The 25000-nt window shown below is 39.9% G+C and overlaps 1 protein-coding gene across 1 annotated transcript in view; it reads right to left on the reverse strand.

Annotated features, from left to right (window-relative positions):
• The window catches only part of NCKAP5 (NCK associated protein 5), an 863809-nt gene that overhangs the window by 118261 nt on the left and 720548 nt on the right, over positions 1–25000 (reverse strand). Inside the window, exons 8-10 of the mRNA XM_058549746.1 lie at positions 24096–24164; positions 13924–13962; positions 5650–5769 (exon numbers count right to left, since the gene is read on the reverse strand). Of these exons, the coding sequence (XP_058405729.1) occupies positions 5650–5769; positions 13924–13962; positions 24096–24164 (228 nt within the window). The remainder of the gene's footprint in view (positions 1–5649; positions 5770–13923; positions 13963–24095; positions 24165–25000) is intronic.

The following is a 25000-nucleotide window of genomic DNA, read 5'->3' on the forward strand; positions in this document are numbered from 1 at the left end:
GTGATATATATATACACAATAGAATATTACTCAGAATAGTATTCAGCCATAAAAAAAGAAGGAAATCCTGCCATTTGTGACAATGTGGATGGACCCTGAAGGCAGGAGGCTAGATAAAATAAGTCAGACAGAGAAGCGCAAATATTGTGCGATCTCACTTACATATGGAATCTAAAAAAAATGAACTCATAGAAACAGAGAACTGATTGCTGGTTGCTAGAGGTGGAGGGTGGGTGGTTTGGGGAAACTGAGGAAGGTGGTCAAAAGGTGCAAATCTCCAGTTAAAAGATAAATAAGTTCTGGAGATATCATGTATAGCATGGTGAGGACAGTTAACAATATTGTATTGTATATTTGAAATCTGCTAAGAGAGTAGATCTTAAAAGTTCTCATCACAAGAAAATAAAATTGTTAACTATGTGAGGTGCTGGATGTTAACGAAACTTATTGAGGTGATCATTTCATGATATGTACATATATCAAATCATTATGTAGGACACCTTAAACATACAATGTTATATGTCAATTATATCTCAATAAAACTGTAAGAAAAAGAATAAAGGCAATGTGTTTGCTGCACAGAAAAAACAAACAAAAAGAAACAACCCATGACACACAAAATTAAACCCCATAAAAAATGTCTGTAATTAAGTGTTAAGCCATCAACAAGTACACACTGAATATGTATTATGAGCAGTGATAATATCTGTGGAAAGGTAAAATGCAACATTCAGCATAGTTTTTGCCCTCAAGGAGATTACTCTTTAGGTGAAATGAAAAGTTAACATGAAATCCCTAGTTACTGGGGGTTGCACTGCATGATCTCTACCATCAGTGCCATAAGACTAGGATTCCATAATTCCACACAGGGCCATAAACCGCTTAATTGTGTGGCATGGGCCATCAATACTACAGGAGCTCCTGCAAGGGGGAAGTTCGGTGAGGACTGCCATTACCCTGGAAGTCCCCTGAATGGTGGTGGCATTCGGTTAGTTCTCAGAACACAGGATTCATTGCTTGAGGACGGCGGGAAGGTGAGTATATAGTATAGTGTCCTGTCAAATAAGACTTGCGGATAGACTTACACTTTGAAAATAAAGATTTAGGGGAGAAAAAAATACATCAGAGGCACAAGTAGAATTTTAAAATCCTCTCATCTGAAATAATACTATAAAAATACTAGCAAAAAAAAAAAAAGTCAGCACTCTAAGAAGTGACAGCAAATTTTTACACCTTGGTTCTACGCTGTCAGATTCTTAACTGTTTGTGTGAATAACCTAAACTATAACATTCTTTTCTTTCTATCTTGGCCTAAAGATATGAGTACTAGGACCCTTTGAAATATCAGATAAAAAGGAAAATAAAAAACTGTGTTAGGGCTGGCCCCATGGCTTAGTGGTTAAGTGCGTGCACTCCGCTACTGGCAGCCCGGGTTCAGATCCCGGGCGCGCACCGACGCACCGCTTCTCCGGCCATGCTGAGGCCGTGTCCCACAGCAACTAGAAGGATGTGCAACTATGACATACAACTATCTACTGGGGCTTTGGGGGAAAAAAAAAAAAAAAGGAGGAGGATTGGCAATAGATGTTAGCTCAGAGCTGGTCTTCCTCAGCAAAAAGAGGAGAATTAGCACAGATGTTAGCTCAGGGCTGATCTTCCTCACCAAAAAAAAAAAAAAAAACTGTGTTAGATGGAAAATACGAGAATAACATCCTATTGGGATAATGATAACACAGGTGTCCAAAACAAGACAAAAGCAGAACACACAGGAGAGGGGAAAATATCGGATGCCACAAATCAAGAGCCTTTAAGAAATGTGTAAATATGGTAGGCTCCTTATTGCGATTGCACTGTAGAAGCCCTCTGATCCGACTCAATCACAAATGGGCCAGTTAATCAAAATGTCAGTTAGAGTACAGAATCAGAAGAATGTTCTTCATGCTCATTCGTATTCCATGTAGATGGAGTACAGAAAGGTGAGAGGGAGGAACTCAAGCCTGGTGATGTATTAAATCCTCTCTTTACCAATTACAAGCTGGGTGACTTAGCCTCTTTGGGTCTAAGTGTCCCTATTTGCAAAATGGGTGCAACGATAGTTTCTACCTCGTAGGATTGTAATGGAGATTGAATTGGTGAACACAGTAAAGGTTGTAGAATAGTACCGACACATTAAGTACCAAGTATTTGTTAAATAACGTTTTTAATAGGGCCAAGACTGCTTCTTTGCCTAAGGATCCCATTATTAGAGTCCTCCACTGTCTTTTTTTTTTCTGCATGACACACATGCTTCATGCATTGTCTATGATTTCTAGTTGTAGTTTTTCTTAACAGTGGAAGAACTTAATACCACTTGAGAAGCAGTTTACGTGCAGAATGCCTCTACATTTAATACAATTCTCTGTCTACAACTTTTTTATAGTTAGACACTTATATTTCATTTGATCACAAACATTTTTTTTAGTGACTTCCCTTTATAGATGCTTTTGAAGCACTCACCTTTGTTTTATAGAAACAATTCTTTTTGCACCATATTTCATTAGTTTATATAGTAGTTAAAAATTACATAATTACCATGACAAGTACTACTCCCAAAAACATACTGAGTTACAAACATAACTCATTCATGGTGAGCACTCAATACAACTGGTGAGAGAAGTAAGTACACTTAGTAGAGCACACTCTACTAGTTGCCAATGTTGAGTAAGTTGAGAGTGTTGTTTAATATGATTTACAAGAGGAAATGGTGAGCATCGATTAATCTGGCCAGTAGTTCAAATAAGGTTAGTCAGAGACTCCAGTTCCATAAAAAAACTGTACTTTGTGATTTTATTTGCTATACTGACTTCTCAATTCTTTAGAATTTAGCTCAAATTGTTGATTTTAACACAGAGGGCCTTCTTAATCTGATTTGTCACCACCAACAGCCCCAGAAATATCATTCTGGAAATTGGAATCAACAGAGAAGTTTATTGTCCTTCTTAAGATTTTAATTTTCAGGTTAACTTTTTTCCTTTCCCATCATGGATCTGGTTCCCTCTGTAAGTTTCCTAGAATCCATCAACTAATCCTTAGAACCATCCCTTTTTGTTTCTCCTATATAAGAATTTACTAAATAATAGCCAGGTAACCTCGTATTCTCTATTTTTGAGAGACAAATAATTGACTGTTTCTTATAAATTACTTTTTCTTCTACTATTTACAGTGTATCTACTAAAATCACAATGAGTTCAACAATCTTCTTTCTATATTTCTCTTCAGTTGGCTACTTCAGATTGTAGAGAATCATTAGGCAGCATTCAGCAGATGACAACTAATGCAGTTTTCTAAGATATGCAGAAAACTACTTAGAAATCTACTGTACTGCATCTCAGTTCACGGGCAGAAATCTATAAGGTCTATAACATTTGGGACCAGGGGCACTGGTGGACTTACTGCTCCCACAAGCCACACCCTCAAACAGACTGGGCTGGACCATCATAGCTGCATAGTTCCAATGAATCCACATAAGACAGAAAGTTCAGGAGAAGATGTGGGGGCATAATCCTCTCTTAGGTGTGTGCAAAATAATTCCTCAACTTGCAGAATGAATTTGTGTCATTTATTCATCGTCCCATTCAGCAAATAATTACAGAGCTTCCACAGGTGCAAAGCAAGCTCAGACTCCTTTTACTGTAGCCGCTGTTCCGTGATTTGTATTTGTGTCACCAGAAAATGAAAAATCTTGAGTCAAATAATTAACAGACCACCTAAATAGTCAACAATTTTGTCTGTGATTGTGAGTTGTAAGATGCGAGAGGGCAGGCATCACACTTTCTGTCATTCTTCTTCACAGAACAATGAACATCCCATCTTTTACGAATGCCATTTAAATTAGAGTGGCTCCTGGAAGTGAGGACTATTAGTGGAGGAAAATGAAGTGTGTTGGCTGAAAACACCCACTGAAGACACACTGAGTTCTGTTGTTAGCATACACACCATGCCATGCCATTTGGATATGGATTTAAGAAATTTGTGACAGCCGATGAAAAAGCTTAAACATCTATGGCGCATGTGTTTACTGTGGAAATAAATCAGCATCATTCACAAACAGGGACTGCAGATCCTTAAACACTGTTCCAGAACAGCCTCAAGTTAAAACAGGCAAAACAGAAAAATTCACAAACACACAACAGCTGTTAAAAGTAATTATAATATTGGATCTTGATTATGAGAGAGCAAAAGAAATACAACTTTTTACAGATGCAAGATTTTCTATGACCAACACTTCTCGGAGTCAAGGCCAGGAAACAGAATAGAGATAGATGACTTTTTTCCCCACACAATTTTGAGTCATAAATTATAAATTATGCTCTAACAGATAAAGCAGAGAGGAAATTAATTTAAGAAATGAGATCTATTTTACAATTCAGAGAGCTGTTTTATTTTAATTTGGGGGGGAAATTACATGTTGATGTTCAGCTTTACCAAACATCTTTCTTTCTCTGAAATGAACTGTAATTTCTCTTTATTTCCCTGAGGAGTAAGGGAAAGATGTTTATGACAAAGTTCAGAGGGTAAATTAGCAACACTGTCTCAACCATCTGGAAAAGTGTTGTCCTGTAGAACTTTCTATGATGATGAAAATGTTCTATATACACACTGTCTAATATGGTAGCCGCTGGCCATATGTGGCTTTTAAACACTTGAAGTGTGGCTAGTTTGACATAGGAACTTAATTTTAATTTAATTTTCAATTTCAATAGCACTATATGGCTAGTGGCTACAGTGCTCAACAGTGTAAAGGATTCCTCTTTTTTCCTTTTTCTCCACCAATTAGATAGGCACTTGGGGGTTACCCTTTGTACACTGTACATTGCCCTGTGAAACTTCACACACACGTGGCCAGCTTAGCCTCAGAAGGGCTCTGAGTAAGCCTCATGGGAGCTTGTTTCAGCAAATATGCACATTAGTAGGGTTTAAAAAAATAGGAAACAGCAAAGATCAGTCCTCCAGTCCCCTTTGCCAATTCATGTGTCTCCCTACAGTCAGATATACTCTCTAGAGCTTTGTAGGGGCAGCTTCAAAACGATTCAAATAGTTTAACTTTCCATGACTTTGCGTGTTATGAAGGTAAGTAAAGAAAGGGTTCGGTGAGAGCATTTAGACAAAGAGAACGTGTAAAACAGAGGCAGAATATCAGAACTATTATGCTGTGAGCAGGAAAGTTGCCCAGAGAGAGATATGATAAGAAAGACAAACCGCAGATGTATTTTTGATTACAGAGAGTTTGAAATAAAGAAATGTACTTTGGCATTAGGTAAAACTCTTCCTTGCTTATCATGGAACGCAAGATTATTAACACTGGTCCCCAAAGCAATCAATTATTTCCTGACTCCAGTCCATGGTTTCACTTAATTTACTAGAGGACATCTTCTGATTGCCCCTTTTACCTATTTATTACTTGTTGATGCATTTCTTTATCTATACGTAGCTTTAAAAAGTCAGACCTTAAGAGACGTTCAATTTTAATGACATCCCTTGAGAGGAAAAAGAATTGGGGTTCTGATGCAATGCGCCTTGTGCATAGAGATATTGGTAACTTTTGAATTTAAATAACTTCTTGTCAATAGCATTTCAGTAACAAAGATTGTTTTCCACATAAACACATACCTGGAGGAGTAGATCAGAAGTTGGTCTGACTCGCTGTTGGAATAGAATGCTTAGCGTTCGATTCTGTTGTTCCAAATCAAACACTCTTGTTTTCAACTTTATACATTCCTCTCTTAGATCCTACAACAAACACATTGAAAGGAAAAAAAAAGTCTATAACTGAAAGACATCTTTGCATATTATAACCATATTTTACCTGATTTTCAGACACATTAGTAAAAAAATAGTATTTTTATTCTTCACAACGCCCAGAAATAAATCACACAGAATGTTTTCTTCCACAGCCCATTGTCTGATAGAATTATGATGTGCAAGGATGATCAATTTAAAAAAAAAAGCACCTTGAAATCAGAAATGCATTAATCTAGCATGCTATTTTTGAAGATGGTAAGTCTTAGTGATATAAAGTCAATTTAAGTACCCACCTACATATTTTGCCTTTTCAGTGTCTTCACAAAAGCAATCATAAAGCACAAACCACAAGGACAATAATGTTTTTGCAGTGAATAGAGATTTGATGAACTAAAGAAACCATCACTTTTGATGGAGTCTCTCGTTGTCATTTGTGGAAACGAGTTGAAATTCTCAGCGCTGTGCCTGATAGAGTCAGCGATGCATTTAGTGGGAGTGAAGCAACTCTGAAGTGAGGGCTTTAAAAGGCCACTTGAAACTTGCCCATCCTCTGACCTAGGGGATTTGCATATCTTTTGGAGGGTTCTGGTCTTAGTGCTGGGGAGGAAGTAGAATAACCGTACCTCAGCATCCTTTTGGAGCAGCTCTTTTGAGTAATTCAAACACCACACAGAACTTTTCCTCAACTTTCCTAAGGGAAACTGACACACAGGAGCTTTAGGATTCTCTGGAATCTCATCAAGGAACTGCCTTCCAAACTAACTTATGACAAAGATACTTGTGGTAGTTAAATGTCTACACCCTCTTTGATGGGGTTCGAGAAAGACCAGGTAGAATAAAGCCCCAATTCAAAGTTCTTTACAAGCTGATCCTTTTCTACATTTCAAACTTTACCTTTCATTATTTCCTGATTGAAAAGAAAAAGGCTTCTGTTCCTATCATGTGAAGAACGAGGGTCTGCTTGTTGTTCTTGAAAGCTCTATGCATTCCTGCCACCCTCTTCCCTCCCCCACCATCACTTTCCCCTCTCATCCACCTCCCTCTTCCAGTCCAAGTTTGGCTCTTTGATTGACATCCAATTCAAATTCTATCTATCTCCTCTCTGATACTTTTATCTGGCATCCCCCAAAGCCTGCTCCCTTTTCTGAACTCCAGTAAGCTCTCAATGCCTCTTACGTGACATTTAGCATATACTACTTTGCACTGATTTTATCTTTCATGCTCTAGACTTACCTTGTCAATTAGAAGACACGCTCCTCAAAAGGCAAGCACAAGAAGATACTCAAATAACCAAAAGCCCAAGCATATTGTTCTTACACTCTTTTATTCCATTACCTATCACAGCACCATATACAGTAGGAGCTTAATAAACTTGTGCGACTACCTTGTTAAAGGGGATGGTGAAGACAAATTCTATTCTCTAGTGATAGAGTGATAGAGAGTTTAAGTTTCTCAACACTTCTAGTTTGTACATCTACATCTTCCGACGTGGAGCAGCTACAGGCGTTACTTAAGGCTCTGCAAGCAAGAAAGAGCACTAGACAAAAGCTCTGATCCCCAGCCCCTAACCAGGAGTCACAGAGGGGAGTGGGCCTGCTCTATAACTTGTGTCAACCTAAGTGGGAAGCTAGAGAGACCTGGCTTCTGAGGCTTTACCTTAGCGTGCATCATCATACACATTCTCATTAATTCTATTTCCAGGGGGCAAAGAAACAGGCCACGGTGTGGCTCACTGCACAGCTCACACTCTCCTCACCTTTTTACTTAAATGGGTGAAGCTTATGCATGGGATGTTTCCAACTGATAGCTGCCTAAAAATGCAGAGCATTTTTGCTCTTGTCCAGAATGAGGCATCTAGGTCCAAGATCTAGAATGGCAGCAGCCATCAAAGGCAGGGGCAGGAGTGTGTGTATGCGCAGGAACACTCATACCATTTAGGAGAGGCCATTTTGGGATCCTAGGCACTGCTCAAATTGAAAGGCTAAATTTGTTTCCTTTATTTAGAATTCAACCTCTGTCTGTCTGACTTAGGCTAATTTTTGTTCTTAGCACGTATATAATACTCCCTGCTCCCGAAGACTAATTTTTTTCACTACTGCTAATTAAATAATTAACAAAACTTGACTGTGAGGTAAATAAATATTAATAGTACCTATTGGGTGGGAAAACACAGTCATTCTCATTTGCAGGTAGAGATATGGAAACAGAAGCATACAAGTATGGATTTGCAAATAGAAAGAAGACCTGTATGAAACAACATCAACAATTTTAGCAGCAAAACTGAGAATAACTTGAAAGAATTCTTCAGATAGGTAAAAAAAGAAAAAGAAAAAGAAAGAATGAAAGAAAAAAATCAATATACTCTGTAGAGAGTTTTTGTACAGGTGCCCAAATTTCAACGGCCGTTACTATTACTTAAGGCAGTATAAAAGCTCATTAGCAGGAACATAATTTATTGACCTTGAAAACTGTTCATCACTTTGGGCTCATTTGGATTATCATACAGCAGAGGAGCAAATGGAAGGCTTTAGGAATGTGGTGCTGGTCTTACAATCACTGACAGACGGAATTGAGCTGGATTGAAAATCTGCAGACATAAAAGAATTGCCTGTGGTGTTTTAATATTCTTGTTCTCTTTGGTCAAGCTATGGATGGTAACTGATGCCAGACAGCTATTATCCCAAGAAACTATAACCAAAACCATGCATGTGTGCCCACATGCACATACATAAACACAACCAGACTGGTAGACAGAGAGAGAAAAAAATGATGTCTTCTATCACTACCAGGAGACCTGGGCAGAGGGTGGCAGCCAGCTGTTTTGGCATCCTCTGTGCTCACGATGGAACCCACTGACATAAAGGAGCATATGACACATTTAGGTTGGGTACAAGAGCCACTATTCTGACCCTGTCAGTTAAAGGGGCAAAACCCAGACTATCCTTCCCAAGGAAGGCATTAGAAACAAATTTAAAGAAATCAGGGATCATGGCTCACAGCAAGGGCTGGGCCATCTATCCTCTCTCACACTCTTCTTTTTCTATGACTCCCTAGTATGTCTCAGGCCTCAAGAGAAGGACCCTACTGAAAACACAGAGTTGTGTCTTCTGAAATAAAACAAGGGACATGATATATAATTTTATCAGGGGAAATAATGCCAACAGTTTGACTACATCTAATCTCATGTAAGAAAGTATAGTGGTCTTTGGGTCCAAGAAAATAGCCAGACCTGTTTTCCTCGCAATCTGCATGTCACTATCAACTGGAAACAGAGAATAAGGAATTACAGTTGAATGTGAGGGCAAACTATACTGAGCAATGTGATACATTGGTCTAAAAGGCCCCATGTAAAACACAACATCCCTGGAGGATCCAACATTGTAATCCTGGTAAGTTTCACCTGCACTTGGGGCTGAAGAAGATTCTGGATCCACTGTTATGTAGTACCCACAGAGTACAGTTACTTTATGCATTTAGAGTAAAATCATTACCAGCTCCCTGCTGAAATAAATTTAAGAAAATTTTGATGGCTTAGAAGCAGGACATATACTGACATCACTGGAATATTGATGAAAACTATTAAAATCTGATTTTTATCATGTAAAAATGACATTACAGTGGTATACTTATTGTAGAGGCAGTGTATATCACAGGAATACACTGGATTGGGAGTTAGGGGCCTGGGCTCTGGTCCTCATTACCCACATGACCTTGAGGAAGTCACTTATTCTGGTTAGGCCTCAGTTTCCTTATCTGTAAAATGAGCTACTTCTAAAACCGAGCTTTCAGGAGAATAGAAGTCTCAGCTGCTTCATGAGATGGCTTGTCAAGTGTCACCTTATTCCTTCCCTGAAGCTTAATGGTCACCACACCCACAAGTCTCTCCTTTCTCACACCCACAAGTCACATCTTTCTCAGTGGCTGTCACTGATCCACCTCTGTCTTTTCCAAGGATGCTAAGACTTCTGTAAAAAGAAAAGCCATTCTGGAAAGGTCTCAGACTAACCAAGAGCCTCAAAAGCAAATACCTAAAAGGCAAGGCATGGAAGTAAATGTGTGACTGAATCAGGCCAGCTCTAATCAACAGGAAGTGGAGAGTCCTGGGGCAAACTGAATACTGCAAGCCTTCATCCTAAAGGCATTCAGATGAAGGCCTTTTCAATCTGGGTGATGGCTAAACAGTGTATGTGACTGCAGTGAACTGAGCCGATTACCAAAGCTAGTTGACAATCTCAGGATGAAATGTCTGCTAAGGTTGCTGGCAATTGTGAAATTCTAGGGTCCAAGATAAGACTGATTCTGAGAAAGCTTGACTCCAAATTTAGAGCCAGAATTGACTCCACACGTCAGAACCTGGATGTTGTTCTTGCCAGCAGGGACTGGCAACGCTTCCAGAAGTTCTAAGAAATCCATTGGCTACTTTGCTCTTTTGCTTTATTTCCTGCAATCATAACTAATGACTAGACTTCGATCCATCTGTTGATTTTCACAGCATCTCCTCTGCCTGCTGAACTATAGTGGGGAAAAACAATAAAGGATTGAATGGGATCGTGGAGGCCGAAAGGTGCAAAGGGCTGGAGCATGGAGTTTGAGTGCAGTAACCTGAGGTTAGTGTATGGGCTTTGCCACTTCTAGCAATTGGAACTATGAGCCAATTATTTTCTTAGTCCTCTCTCACAGGGTTGCAGTGAGAACAAAATGACTTAGTGCATTTGAAGTGCTGGACATTGGGTCTGACTCCTTGTAAGTGCACAGTAAATATACACAGAACCTCTTCAGGGAACCAGATCCTACACACATCATTGCTACACAAGTGGACACAGATGGCTCGACTGCCCCTCCTACAAGGGAAATATGTCAGAATTTGGAGTTCTTTCAGGCTCAAGCCACAAAATTGTGTTCTGCTTCTATCCAAATGGCTCAATTACTAGATTCCACCATACAAGAGCCTTATTCCATGTTGGTGAAGAAAAAATGTCATATAAATATTTGATTACTCTAAAAAACATGCAGATAAGGCTGAGGATGTTGATATGCTGGAAAATAACTACAGGGAAAAATACTTTTATTCCAAGTTTGGTGTTAGTGGGGAAAAAAGCATTGAAGAACCTAGGAGAGTTACATTTTCAGTAAGTGTAATTGACTTAACAAAGATAGAATATATTTCAGACAAAAATATGAGTTTAGCCTAAATTATTGATTTCACTTGCACTTGTAGACTTAGACCTATGATTTTGAGTCATAAATGGAAGTGAGCTGGGCTTAATATCGTCGCTTTAGCATTATTGATCTAAAGGACAGTCGGCTCTCTTAAGGGAATCCACAGGTTTTGAGACAAATTGAATTACTTGACTAGGAGAGTGTAAGTACATTTAACAGAAACTGATAAATTTATAGAAACAAATTTTTTTCTATCAGTATTGGGAAAAGAAATACACTGTTACTTCAGGATGCTTATCCAGGCCAATTCATGATACGCCATGAAAAATGCTTTTTGGGTTGCCCAGTGAGGAGCTGAAACCATGTCACATTTGCCTTTGTGCTGTAACAAATGATATATTCTAAAACCGTTTGGCTATGACTACAATTTCGCCTCAAGGATTTTTTTTGTGATTTGGATAAATCACTCAACATTTCTGTTTTCACTCTGTGCCAGCTACATCTCTCTCTTTAGAGTTAGTTTTCTCATATGCATTTGTAGTACATTTTATTTCCGATATTACGCTCTTAATTAAAAAGAAATTTGAGTCTTTTTGCAGCAATGTTACAATCCCTATAAAAACTGGGAGGCACATGTTTCTGCAGAACATGATTCTTTTGGAATCTACGAAAGCCCTGGCAACTCCTCCTGCCTCACAGTGTCCCTGAGGTACACTATCTCACAGTAGCACATCTCTCTGTGTCTTACTGCTTAACTGTACCAAGGTAGATTTATCTGTTTACTCGTTATTACTTGGATTTGTGTAGCTATTTTTTGTGGCTGACCTGAAGGGTCTCATTTTCCTTTCTATTGTACCAGACAGCTTCTGTGTCTCTTTTTCTGAGGCACCATTAAAAAAGGCAGGCATGAGAAGTCTTTCAACAGCTGCACACAGAGCTGCAACAATCCTCCCTTCATTCCCTAGGTTTCTAACTAAATGAGCATAGTTTCCAACAGGAGGAAAACAATCGAGATATTAAAGCCCATGACAAAGAAAAGGCATTCAAATATGTTGTGACAGGAATTGGGAGTTGCCCTTCAACATCTGTTTCTCCTCTTCTTCCACAATAATATAACAATCGATTTTTAGCTGGGCACATACCCAGAATAAAGACTTCATTGCCAGCTTCCTTAGGTCTGACCGTATGACTAAGGTGTGTTCAAGGAGATGTTAAGTAGCGGGGTATGAAAGCTTTTGGAAGTCTGTCTTGAAAGAGAGCTGGTGTGCGCCCTTTATCCTTTTCATTTTCTTCAGCGTTTCTTCCTTCCTGATGGTTGGAATGTAAATGTGATGACTGGAGCTAAAGCAGCCATTGTGGACCATGACATAACCTTGAAAACAGAGGCCATATCCAACAGAATAACAAGATAGAAGCCAAGGATGGGCTGCCAGGGACCCCATGGACTTTATGTAGCAGAGTCATCATACCAACCCTGTACTGCCTACCTGTGGTTTTAGATCTTAGAAAGAAATAACATTTTAGCTTATTTAAGCCACTGCTATTTTGCATCTCTGTTACTCACAATGGAACCTAATTCTAACTTCACATAAGTATACTCAAATCTCATCAAATTATGTGATGTTAATGTAAAACCTGAAGCAGTTAAAATCATTTCTAGCAAGAAGCATGATATTTTGACAGAAGTAGTTGGGGGAAAATTTTAGCAAAAATATTATCACCATGCCTCTCTAGTACAAATTTGAAATAATATTTATTTACATATATCCATGAGAAGTGGTCAACCCCTAATAAAATTGTTTCCAATTAAAAAAACCAAAATGTCACAAATTATTTTGCTCTCATTAGCCACATCTTTCTGAACGTGCCACATGATAAAAGATTTCCTTTTATAGAGGAAGTCTCCCTGTCACAGAGAGAGCTCAGAATAAGCAAAATCTGAAGGAACTAGAATTTAGCCTCTGAGAAACATTACGGAAAGAAATGGGAAAGCTTCAATACAATTCACCAAACCAGCCAAATTTGGGCAATTATCTGCATTTACCCACTCTGCCCCAATAACATGATCTTATATTGTCTGAAGACAGAATAGGGAGATAGCAAAGGAGAAAGTATAAAAATTTTATGCCCCCAAATTACCATTTTTTCCCATCTTTATTGAGGAATAATTGACAAATATAATTGTATATATTTAAAGTGTAAGATGTGAAGATTTGATATACTCTACATGGTGGAATGATTACCAAGATCCAGATAATTGACACATCCATTACCTCACATAGTTAATTCTTTTTTGTGTGTAGGTGAGAATGATTAAGATCTTCTCTCAGCAACTTTCAAGTGTACTATACTGCTATTTGTTTTATATTTACCACAAATCGATTCCTTCCACCTTGACTGTGGAAGTCACATATTAAGTACTGTTGGGCAGAAAAATAGGATGAGCTTGGTCTTCATGATGCATGGAGCTGCACTATCTCTCTCTGAACTATCTCCTTCCTCTCATAGAATGACCACAGCTATTCTGGGAGGTGGGAATTGTTATCCGTATTTTACAGAAGAGGAACTAAGGGCCAGAGAAATTAAATAAATTCCCTAACCTCAAAGATCCCTTGTGAATTATAGGCTTTGGTTAATGCTGTCCATAAGAGGCTATTCATTTTATAGGAATTAAAGGAATCTAACAACTTATTTAATGTCTGCATTTACCAAATAAAAATGTTAGGTTTGCTATTCATCTAAGTCCATGGAAATCTTTCATCTTTAAAAGGTCTCCTATTACTTTACCAAGAGTTTGAATTTTATGATTCTTTTGGTCATGGGTGCTACTTCATATGCCATCTAACACAAACACAATTTTAACCTAAGTGAGTAAATAGAAAAGTATTGCATCTATCAATCACAATTTCCTAGATTGACAATACGAGTTCCAATCTATTCACATAAGTACTTTGAAAATAATAAAGACAGAAAGTGACCTACCTTTTGAGTGAGCAGAGCTTGAACAACTTGGTTGGCTACCTTTAAAAAATAAAGAGAGTTGCCATTTATAATAATGAGACTTTATATGCATGGACTCTAATTTACCAATAAGTATCTTACAGCTTACTATAGCTAATTAGCTCCTCATTTGCCTCTTTCCTCTACTTCTAGAGGACCTGATTCTTTTCGTAATAATCCTACCCTTCTAGGTAATATTTTGCTTTTTCCAAAGGTGACCTTGTTGCTAATTAAGATAGTTAGGCTGAAAAGATCATTAATACCTTGACTTTCACATTTCCATATTTGGAAAAATAATATCCTTTTATATGTAAAGTACTCCAAGAAGGCTAAAAATTGATGTAGTGCAAAACATGATCTAATTATCTGTACACATTTTCTACACTTTGCTGATTTACAATGTCCTTTGCCTCTCCTTCCTATTCTTTTGCTGTGTGACTATTCCACTGCTTAATATTACTTGTACTACAGATAGGTTGAATGGCAGAGAAGGGGGACAACTCATTGTTTCTTTTTTTTTATAACTTCTATTTTTTTTATTGCAGTAACATTGGTTTATAACATTGTATAAACTTCAGGTGTACATCATTATATTTCCATGCCTGCATAGATTACATCATGTTCACCACCCAAATACTAATTACAATCCATCACCCACACATGTGCCTAATCATCCCTTTAGCCCTCCTCCCTCCCCCCTTCCCCTCTGGTAACCACCAATCCAGTCTCTGTCTCTATGTGTTTGTTTGTTGTTGTTCTTATCTTCTAATTATGAGTGAAATCATACAGTATTTGACCTTCTCCCTCTGACTTATTTCGCTTAGCATAATACCCTCAATGTCCATCCATGTTGTCACAAATGGCTGGATTTCATCGTTTCTTATGGCTGACTAGTTTCCACTGTGTATATATACCAGCCCTGAGGGTGGCGGGGCTTGTCAGCTGAAGAAGACCTGGGCTTCACAAACAGCCACATAGGGAATTGGCCCCACCTTCCAAAGCCTGAAACAATTGGGTGCTCCCACACCTGGGGCCAGCCTCACCCAGCTGCAATCCTCAGAGAACTGACAAGAGCCTTATGGGCCAGAGGCTGATAGCAATGGTAAGCCCCTGAGCCTAACAACCAGCCATGCTGGGGGCCTACTCACTTAATAGAAAAACTGCAACAGGAATGTGCTATTAGACCTTGCAGCCAATTGTGCTGGGGCTCTCCACACCCGATAAAGAGACTGAAGGGCCCACAACAATGACACACAACTGAGCATTACAACCAGCCAGCCAAGGGGACAGCTCATCCTCTCTGGGCACCTATGGCAAGAGCAACCCTGCCACAAGAGAAGGACACACGTAGCCCACACAGGGGTCACTCCTGGAACATTTGGAACTGGTGACAAGAGGGAAGCACACTGCTGGACCTCATAAGGCATCACCTATGTAAGGTCCCCTCTCCAAGATCATTGTTTCTTATATCCTCCACTTTCCACCTCTGCATCTTCATTTATGCCATCCTCTTGTTGTTGCTACCTGTAATAGAGTCTGGTAGTTGTTTCTCCAACATCTATTTTCCCCTTCCTCCTAAGTAACAAACCCTGATCTTCTGGCTGGGCACATCCAACTACATTTCCCAGCCCCCCTTGTAGCTAAGCATCACTATGTGATAAACTTCTGGCCAATGAGTTATAAGCAGACTCTTTTCTTGGGCTTACAGGAAGTCTCTAAGAAGAAGGGGGCTCACCCTTCTTCCTCCTTTTCCTGTCTGAGATATGAAAATGATGGCTGGAGCTTTAGAAGCCACCGTGAATATGAAAGTCACATATTAAGTACTGTTGGGCAGAAAAATAGGATGAGCTTGGTCTTCATGATGCATGGAGCTGCACTATCTATCTCTGAACTTCTATGTGAGAGAGAAATAAAATAGTCACTGTTATTTTGAGTTTCTTCCAATATACAACCAAATATAATTCTTACTGATAAATTAACAGAACCCTAATTTTCTTCAGGTATCTGGCAGCTTGGGACAGTAGGAGAAGCTGGGCCCCTCTTATGCCAAGGAGGTGAATCCTGATTAATCTAAGATAATCTTGGTAATTCCATTCCCTTCCAGTGATTGGTTTAGGAGTGGGCACGTGACATAATTCCAGCCAAGGGCCACATGTGAAACCAATAACCTGTCCCTGTTATTTTAAGAATCTGGCATTTTGTTCAGATATCCATTCATCATTTCTATATATATTTGTACTACTTCTTTTTCACCTGTAGATTTCAAAAACATTTCACAAAGAGTCACTTACAAAACTTCAACATAACCTTGAAGCCATGTACCCATGTGGCTACTGTCGATAAAATTAAGGCAGACAGCTGAATTACATGGTATTTTTCAGCCAATACATAAACTATAAACATTTAGAGTGATAACTGAAACCAACAGCATTAAAGACCAAGTCAGAATATTTAAATATCCTAAATATAAGATACTTCTGTTCATTCATTTCTTCCTTCATTTATTCAATATAAATTTGCAGAGTATTGATTTGCAAAGCTAGATGACTGGGATGTGTTTCTTGGTTTCGAAGAGAGCATAGCTGGTAGGAGGTTGGCAAGAACACAATTATAACACAGTGTGATAAGCATGTAATCATCTTTGTACTTCTCACATTCAACCAGGGACACACTTTCATTTTCTTTTAGTCTTGATAATAAATTTATTTTTGGTGATGCTGAACTATGTGCGCTTGTGTCCCTGTCTCGTATAGTGGAACAGATTATGCTAAGAACGTTTTCGTGGAGCTTAATTGTTTCTTGACTCAATAGAAACAAAATAGTACATCATTAACGATAGTTGGCTACCAGTAAGTCTCACAGAAAATTAAAACACAGGCTGTCACCAACTTGTGGTTAGGAGGCATTCACACCACAAACAGTAAATGACTAGAATCAGATTACCTGTAACTGATTAGTTGAACTGTATGCACAAGAGAGATTTTTTTGCTATCATAATCCTTTCCAATTTACATTGTTGACATTAAGTTAATTTAAAAAAAAAAGGGCTTTCATTTAAACTAACTATAGTTTTGAAGAAAAAGAATTGTTAGGTATTTTTTTTAGTCCAGCCCAAGTTAAAGAAGCATTCCTAAGAACTACCACAGACCAAAATAAACTCATATTTTGCTTAACTGATGCTTTTTCTTTTTCCTTTAACAGTGAATTTATACATGATCACAATGGTGATAAATGTTATTCAGCCCACACAAATTGACCAATAGCATAATCTTGAAAATCTTTCAGCTTTTAAACATTCATTCCAGTTTGGAACTGAGAATTTCAAGTCAAACTGTATATCAACTATTTTATTCTTGGCAAATTAAACAAAACAACAACAGAAGAATTGAACTATTCATGCAGCTTGAATCAGGAACAATGTACCAAAGTTAATTCATACCATAAATAACTTAATTCTTTTGGATCTCAAACTTTGGATTTGATTTACATTCTCATAAAACTGCCGAATATCAATATTTTCTTTTCTTCTTCCAAACTGGTCCCTCACTTAAACTAGTCTGTGCAACAGTAGTCACATAAAATAGTTTTCTACATGATTTAAGAGGAGACATAAATGAATATCCTAACTGTAACAGCCTGCAGGAGTAAATACGTTATATCTTTGCAATCCAAGTATGTTGCCCTATAGGCTTACAGACTCTATCTCTGATGCAGTTCCTTCTGGCATGTGCTTTGGACAATTGTTTGCTCTACCTGAAAATTGAACAAAGATACACAGATGCATTATTTCTTTACCTACTGACATGGGGTTATACTACCCAGAAGGACTCAGAGTTTTTTGCAGAAGAGGAGGCAGATTGTACAATCACTTTCCTGGGTACTGTCTATAAAGACAGTTTCCTGGGTTTCGTCACTACTTTTAACAACTAAGCTTCCCTGATGCATCAATAGAACAGTGGTCTGGAGCTTGTGCCTGCAACCTCTAATAGGTTCACCAGATGATCCCTGGAATGGGCCCTTGCCCTCATCATAGCAATATGCCCTTAGCACTTGGGTTGTGAATAACCACACACCCGCAGGCCCAGCTAATGAGAACAAATAACTTCCAGCATCACCTGACAGCTTTCCTCTCCAAAGAAAGGAAAGATAGCAGCTGGGCTGGGCCAGGGGACTTGAGACTCACTGAGCAAAACTGACAGTCCTTAAGCTCCTGGCTTGTTTTACAACCTCCCTTAGGCTCTCTGTGGAGACCTCCCCCCTTTGCCTCCAGAAGACAAGCAGGGCTGCAGGTGAAACAGAGATGATGACAAGGAGAGGGCCCAGGTACATCTCTCCTTTCCTCTCCACAAGATTTCTCTCAGACAAGCCAGCTCCTCTGACAGCTGGCTCATCTTCTACCCACACGTCTTTGCTCTTCTTCCCTGTCAGTCTCCCTGCGGTCATGATTCCTCCAAGGAAGGGGGCTGGCAGAGGGAGGAGAAGTTAGGGCTGTGGAGGTGTCAGTTATTTTATTGCAAAACAGTCCCTGAGGCTGAATGAGAAGTCCCACCTGGGAGTTTATTCTGAGAGGGAGCCAATTCTCACCACATCCGGAAGATAGCCAGGCCTGGGCTGAGGGTGGGGGAGTGAGGAACTGTAAAGACACCATGTTTGACAGTCCTCTCCTCCTGCCTGGTGGTCCTGCTTTCATACTCTCACATACTATTTTATCATGGAAAGCAACTGTCTTGTCAACAAGGTAATTTAAAAACTTGGTCAAAAAAGCACAAGTTTTGGAAACTGTGTCTTGAAGAAGTTTCCTATGCTTCTGAGCTTGGTTTATTGTACTGAGGCAGCTGGGGGCAGATGGGAAGAGCACTGAGGCAGACTCACAAGAAAGACTTGAGTTCAAATACACACTGATGTGTATGGGGGTGAGGGAGCAATCTGCCTTTTCTCGTCTGTAAAGTAGGGAAACTGTCTACTTCTCAAGTTGTGAAAAATGCATGAGATGATGGACATAACCAGAAAAACCACCCTGGATAGGACCTGATGTAAAGCAGTCACCCCATAAATGTTAAATCTGAATCAGGTCACTCAAACTTCAGAGAATAAAATGCATTTTCAGATAAGCAGTTAGGAAAGAATGGTTTGACAATAAGAGATTTTATTTGTAAGGGAATTAAGTCTCTGTGTGTGTGTGTGTCCGTGTGTGTGTGGGTGTGTGTGTCATATGCATATATAAATTTAAATCGCTAAGCACCTATATCATTTATTGACTGTTAAAATAAATCTTGTGGGGTTGGCCTGATGGCATAGCGGTTAAGTGTGCACGCTTTGCTTTGGCGGCCCAGGGTTCGCGCCTTGGGATCCAAGGCACTCACCGATGCACCGCTTGTCAAGTCATGCTGTGGCAGGCGTCCCATATAAAGTAGAGGAAGATGGGCACGGATGTTACCCCAGGGCCAATCTTCCTCAGCAAAAAGAGGAGGACTGGCATCGGATGTTAGCTCAGGGCTAATCTTCCTACCAAAAAAAATAAATAAATAAAAAATCTTGTAAAACACTGGGAGTGCTTGGGGCCTGGCCCCGTGGCATGGTGGTTAGGTTTGGTGTGCTCTGCCTTGGCAGTCTGGGTTTGCATCCTGTGCACAGACCTACACACCGCTCACCAAGCCATGCTGGGGCACCAACCCACATACAAAATAGAGGAAGATTGGCACAGATGTCACCTCAGGGCGAATCTTCCTCAGGAAAAAAAAAAACAAAACACTGGGAGTGGGAGAAATTCATCTAAATATGTATGTGGGATTCCAGGGGAAACTAATTTGGAAGCTAATTTGCTGTTGATAATCTCCATTCATTCTTTAAGTCATTCAACAAATGTGCATTAAGTACCAACTATGGGCCAAGAGCTGTGTATTATCTTGGAAAAATAATAGTGAATAGAACACAGGTGCTGCCCCTCGTGGTGGTTCTAGGGCAGGCACAGGAAGCAGATCATCTGTTGATTTCATGGTCCATCCATGAAATGGGCATTTGAAGCATGTGAGAGCCACAAGCAGGATCATCTTCCATCCACATCTATCAGCCATTGATTTTAAAGATTACTTAGGGCCCAGATGTGGGGTATGCAATGAGAATGTCCTGATGATGATTCCACAGTCCAGTCTTGGCATATAGCATAGTAATCAGAGAGAAAGGTAAGAACTGTTCTTAACAACCTACTTTTGCCTTTATTTAGCCTAGGTTTGAAAAAAAATTCTGGTGCTTTTTTCTTTCTCTGAACTACGTCCAAAGGTCTAGTTTTCCCCGTGCTTGTGCTCTGAAGTGTAGAGCACAGAGAAGTCGGAGAAGAGCCCGATCATGGCATCCTCACTGACTATACGGGACGCTGGCCCAACTCTGCTAGTCTGAAGGGGAGGGCAGGTTCTCCAGCTTCTGTGCACAAAAGCTTCACCTGGGAAGTTTGTTAAAATTGCAAATTTCCTCACCCCTCATTCTGCTTGAGAAGGACTGTCTGAGAATCTGCATTTTTAGCAATTGCCACACGTCTTTCTGATGCAGAATGGGCCCAGATACACACCTTGAGAAACACTGGGATAGGGTTTATGTTTTGCTTGCTCAGACACTGCTGAGGAATTGGAAATAACCCAAAATTTCCACACAGGTCCATTGTTTTTGTATCATCACATCCAAGTTTGGTGGAGCTTTCATCCTCTTATGGACGCTTTCTGAAGATGCTCTCGAAAGCACATCTAAGGGTAGTGGTTCTTAATCATGGCTGAATATTATAACCCCCGGGGATGCTTTAAAATATTCTAACTCCCAGGCTCCACTCTAGACCAGAATCAGATCAGAATCTCTGAGGTGGGACCCATCCAGCAATATTTTTAAAGCTCCTCAGGTAAGTCCAATGTGCAGGTAAGGGTGAGGACCACTTGCCTTTCTAGAGCTCAGACTTCACCTACTCCATCAAGCTCCGTCTGCTAAAGATGCCTTTTCAGTTCTGCCTCTTCACTGCCCGCCCGCCCACCACTCCTTCTGCCCTTCCGTGACTGTGCTGTTTATTCTCCAAGGCCTCCGCGTAGCTCATTTCCTCTGTGAGTTTCCCTCACCTCATTCCTCTGTCAGTAACTATCCCCCTCACACTCCCACTAGCAGGGGGCACCTTGAGCTTCCAGGGCCTGGGTGAGGCTGACGCCCACTAAAGTTGTAGGACATACCTGAATCCATCTAAATGCCAAGCGGCCATTTGAGGATATGTTATTTTACTTATTTTGTATGTGTCATTACACGTCTCTACATGGGAATAAATTGGTCTTAAAGGACCTGTGGCCAAGGCAATACTGAGAATAAACAGCAATTCACTGCTTGCCAGCAAACTGTCTGTCAAACAGCTGGACAAAGAAACCAGACTCAAACGTGAAAATCTCCAATTCTCCAAAGAAAATCAAGATTGGTCCCTGGTTTTACCTTTGTATTGCAAGGTGAGGCAATGAAGAGCTAGGTAGCAGTAGAGGTGATGGTGAAGTGTGTGCATGCACTTGTGTGTGTGCACTTGTGTGCATGTGCATCCCTAGCAAGCCTATGTGTGTGTGTTTTTATGGATGTGAGTCTGCTTCCTTCTGAATGAACACGCTCTTTTATTAGAACACACAGAGGGAATTTCTGACTCCCGAGTCTTTTCCCCAGATCCTCAATATGTTCTTCATTTCCCAGAAAATAACAATCAGTGCAAAAGGGATGGAAGAGCATTTTAAATTTACATTTTATCCACCTGTGTGTGTTTTATGACACCCACTAGCAAGGAAATAACTTATGTGAGGCCTTAGCTTGTAAGTTTGTCTAATTAGTATAGAAAGCCTTGAAAAGAATTTCCAGTTGGCATTATTACTACATTCAACTACCCCTTTGAGAGTGTTCTCTTACAATGCATAGAAATGGATTGTCTACCCACATGCAATTAGTTACAAAACAACCGGCATGTGTAATCAAGGGCCAGTATTCATGAATACAAAACATTTGCAGTGCTCAGAGGTGGATCTTTGTTGCAAATCACTTTGTTGGCAACAGTTAATTTTTGCAATTAAGAACAGAGAGACTTGCCCTCTAAAAATTCTGTCTTTAGTGGGAGCTTTATATGAAATGATTTTGTGGGTGAAACATGTTTTTCCCGACACATTCTGAAGAAACCTTCAGAACACAGGCCTAGGGAACATAAAAACAAACTGTAAGTTTCCATAAAGAAATGCTGTGAGCTTTTCAACTGATGGGGAGGGATGACTTGTGGGAGAATTGTGACAAATGAGAAATTTCTGTGGTGTGATTCACATAAATTTGACTTCTGAATATAGATTACGTCTCATCGGAAATTTCTGTGCAGAAGGTTAAAGTGAACCTTTGCTGATCAATACACATGACCCAAGGGCAATATTTGCTCCTTTAAATATCCTTGGATCTGTTTGGTCTTTCTTGCCCTGAACTTTGATTGGACCAAGACCCTGGGGAACAGGAGTGAGAACTGCATCACTCGACTCTGAGTCATCATTTCCCCTTTATGTCAACTTACTTGAGTTATTCTTTTAACTTTGGACATTGTAAGATTATTCTGAGTCTTTTTAAGTCCTGAAGGGGCAGAGAACTGCAAATACCATTTTGCTTGAGTAACTAATATATATGGCTGGAAATGCTAAACCATTAAAAAATTAAATGATTTTCTGGGGACGTTTTGAAGGTTCTTCAACCACATAGAAGTAACTGTGATGCAAAGTGGTCTGTGTTGGGAGGACAGTGGCTCTCAAACTGTGGAGGGCATCAGCCTCATCTGGAGGTCTTGTTGACATACAGATTGCCAGGCCCACCCTCAGAGACTCTGATTCTGTACATTTGGGGTGGGACCTGAGAATCTGCATTCCTAACAAGTTCCCAGGTGAGGCTGATGCTGCTGGTCCATTGATCACATTTTAAGAACCACCGGTGTAGGAAAATACGAAGCACAACTGGGACTCTGAGGAGAGAGACCATTTCCAGTTTGAAAGGAGGAGAGAGATATATGGTAGAGGTGATGATGTCATAACTGGGATTTGAGCTTGTGTTCTTTGTAGTATAATCCATCACCTCATGGGACACTGAGGGGGGGGGTGTCAGGAAGAAGGAAGGGGTAAGAAAGATCAACAGGAGTTTGTTGGAAAAGATTTTCCTAATTGTTAGTGAGGAGAAAAAGACTGAGGATATGTTGCTAGTTTCCACTAGTAAGGTAATGGAACCAGATTAAATATAGTTATTCTTATTTGCTTAAAATTTGTGTCAGCTATAGTGTGACAACTCTCAAACTAAATCTTCCAGAAGGATATGTGCAAGTTTTAGGGTATTGGGCAAATGATTAAAAAAGTCATTCTATTAAATTAATACTCCAATCACCAGCAAAGTCCCAGATGAGAGCTTGTCCGTGAGTGAATGGCCAGTCCTGGCTGGATGATACGGTACAGATTGATGGTACGACCCCTGACAGAGTGTGAAGGAATGGCTGAGAGGAGAACGAGGGCCCTGCACACATTTCAATTTTCCCCTCACCTCTCAGCATCTCTGAAACGCTCACCATCTTTGCCTTTCATCTCTTCATTACCATCAAATAATATTTCTCAAGTTTACTCGTGCATGTGGCCCTGTCTTCTTCCATTCTGCTCAAATTTTCTTCCTCACTTCCCTGTCTCTTCTTGGCTTGTTCTCAATCTACTGATTTTTTCCTTCTGGCTGCCAGCTGTGAACATCATCCCCACCCACTCTATCAAGGATTTGCTTTATCAGAAATGGTATCAAATTGGAGATACAGCGTGCCCATCACAGCTCTTCTCATTCACAGGCTGGTATCACACTTACTGGACAGAAGGAATTGATCATACAGTGAAGCATACCCCAACTGCTCCCCAAGAATATTGAACAATAACCAAAAGGGATTTACAGATGCCTGTATAAGGAAAAAGGAGGGAAGGGGAGGGGCGGGGTAGGGGGACTGACTGACCCTCCTTCTCGATGTCCACATGTTTACAACTTTCCTTTGGAGGAGAAATGCTAATGTTCTTTGGAGGCTGGTGATAGACATTTACTAAGATCTGACTAAGGGAATCCTAAATAGTGCAGCCTCTTATGGAGAGCACCTCCATTCCCCTTACCTCGTCAAGACATCTCTCATACTGTTCCCGCTGATTTTCATTTTCCAAAGCCAATGCTGAATTCTCTGCCTGCAGTAAGATACAAAAATAATACAAATAAATCAATGAAATGTTGTGTTGTGTGACAACTTATTCAATACAGTTACTAAATATAGCTCCTCAGGATCCAAAACAATCTTTTAGAATAATCTTTGACAAGTTTGCTCTAAGTACTATTGTAAATATCTCAGGGATGACTGCTGTCTTATCAATTTATTCACAAAAATACATTACCATTTAAAGAAATGCAAAACTTGATATTCTAAACTGGTAGAAAATCAAATCATAGCCTGATGTGAGAGTGTTCTGTAAAAAGATTACAACATTTATTTCGTTCTATGAAAATGTAAATGTAAGATATGCCTTAATCCACTTCATTAAGACCTGTCACAGTTGCACAACCCAATATTTGTTTAGGCATAAAAAAGAGTCTCAGGTAAATTCACGAAAGCATAATTCCAAATGCAAACTAAACTTGTTAATCAATGACTTTTTTTGTGTGTGTGAGGAAGATCAGCCCTGAGCTAACATCCGTGCTAATCCTCCTCTTTTTGCTGAGGAAGACTGGCTCTGAGCTAACATCTATTGGCAATCCTCCTCCTTTTTTTTCCCCAAAGCCCCAGTAGATAGTTGTACGTCATAGTTGCACATCCTTCTAGCTGCTGTATGTGGGACGCGGCCTCAGCATGGCTGGAGAAGCGGTGCATCGGTGCGTGCCTGGATCCGAACCGGGGTCACCTGTAGCAGAGCGCACGCACTTGACCGCCAAGCCATGGGGCTGGCCCTAATCAATGACTTTTGAACATAAGAATATAATGAGAAATTTAAGAATTGAACTATACTTAGAAGCCCTCCTCCCCGCCCCC

This window comes from Diceros bicornis, chromosome 10 (assembly GCF_020826845.1).
Source record: "Diceros bicornis minor isolate mBicDic1 chromosome 10, mDicBic1.mat.cur, whole genome shotgun sequence".
Taxonomy (NCBI): domain Eukaryota; kingdom Metazoa; phylum Chordata; class Mammalia; order Perissodactyla; family Rhinocerotidae; genus Diceros; species Diceros bicornis.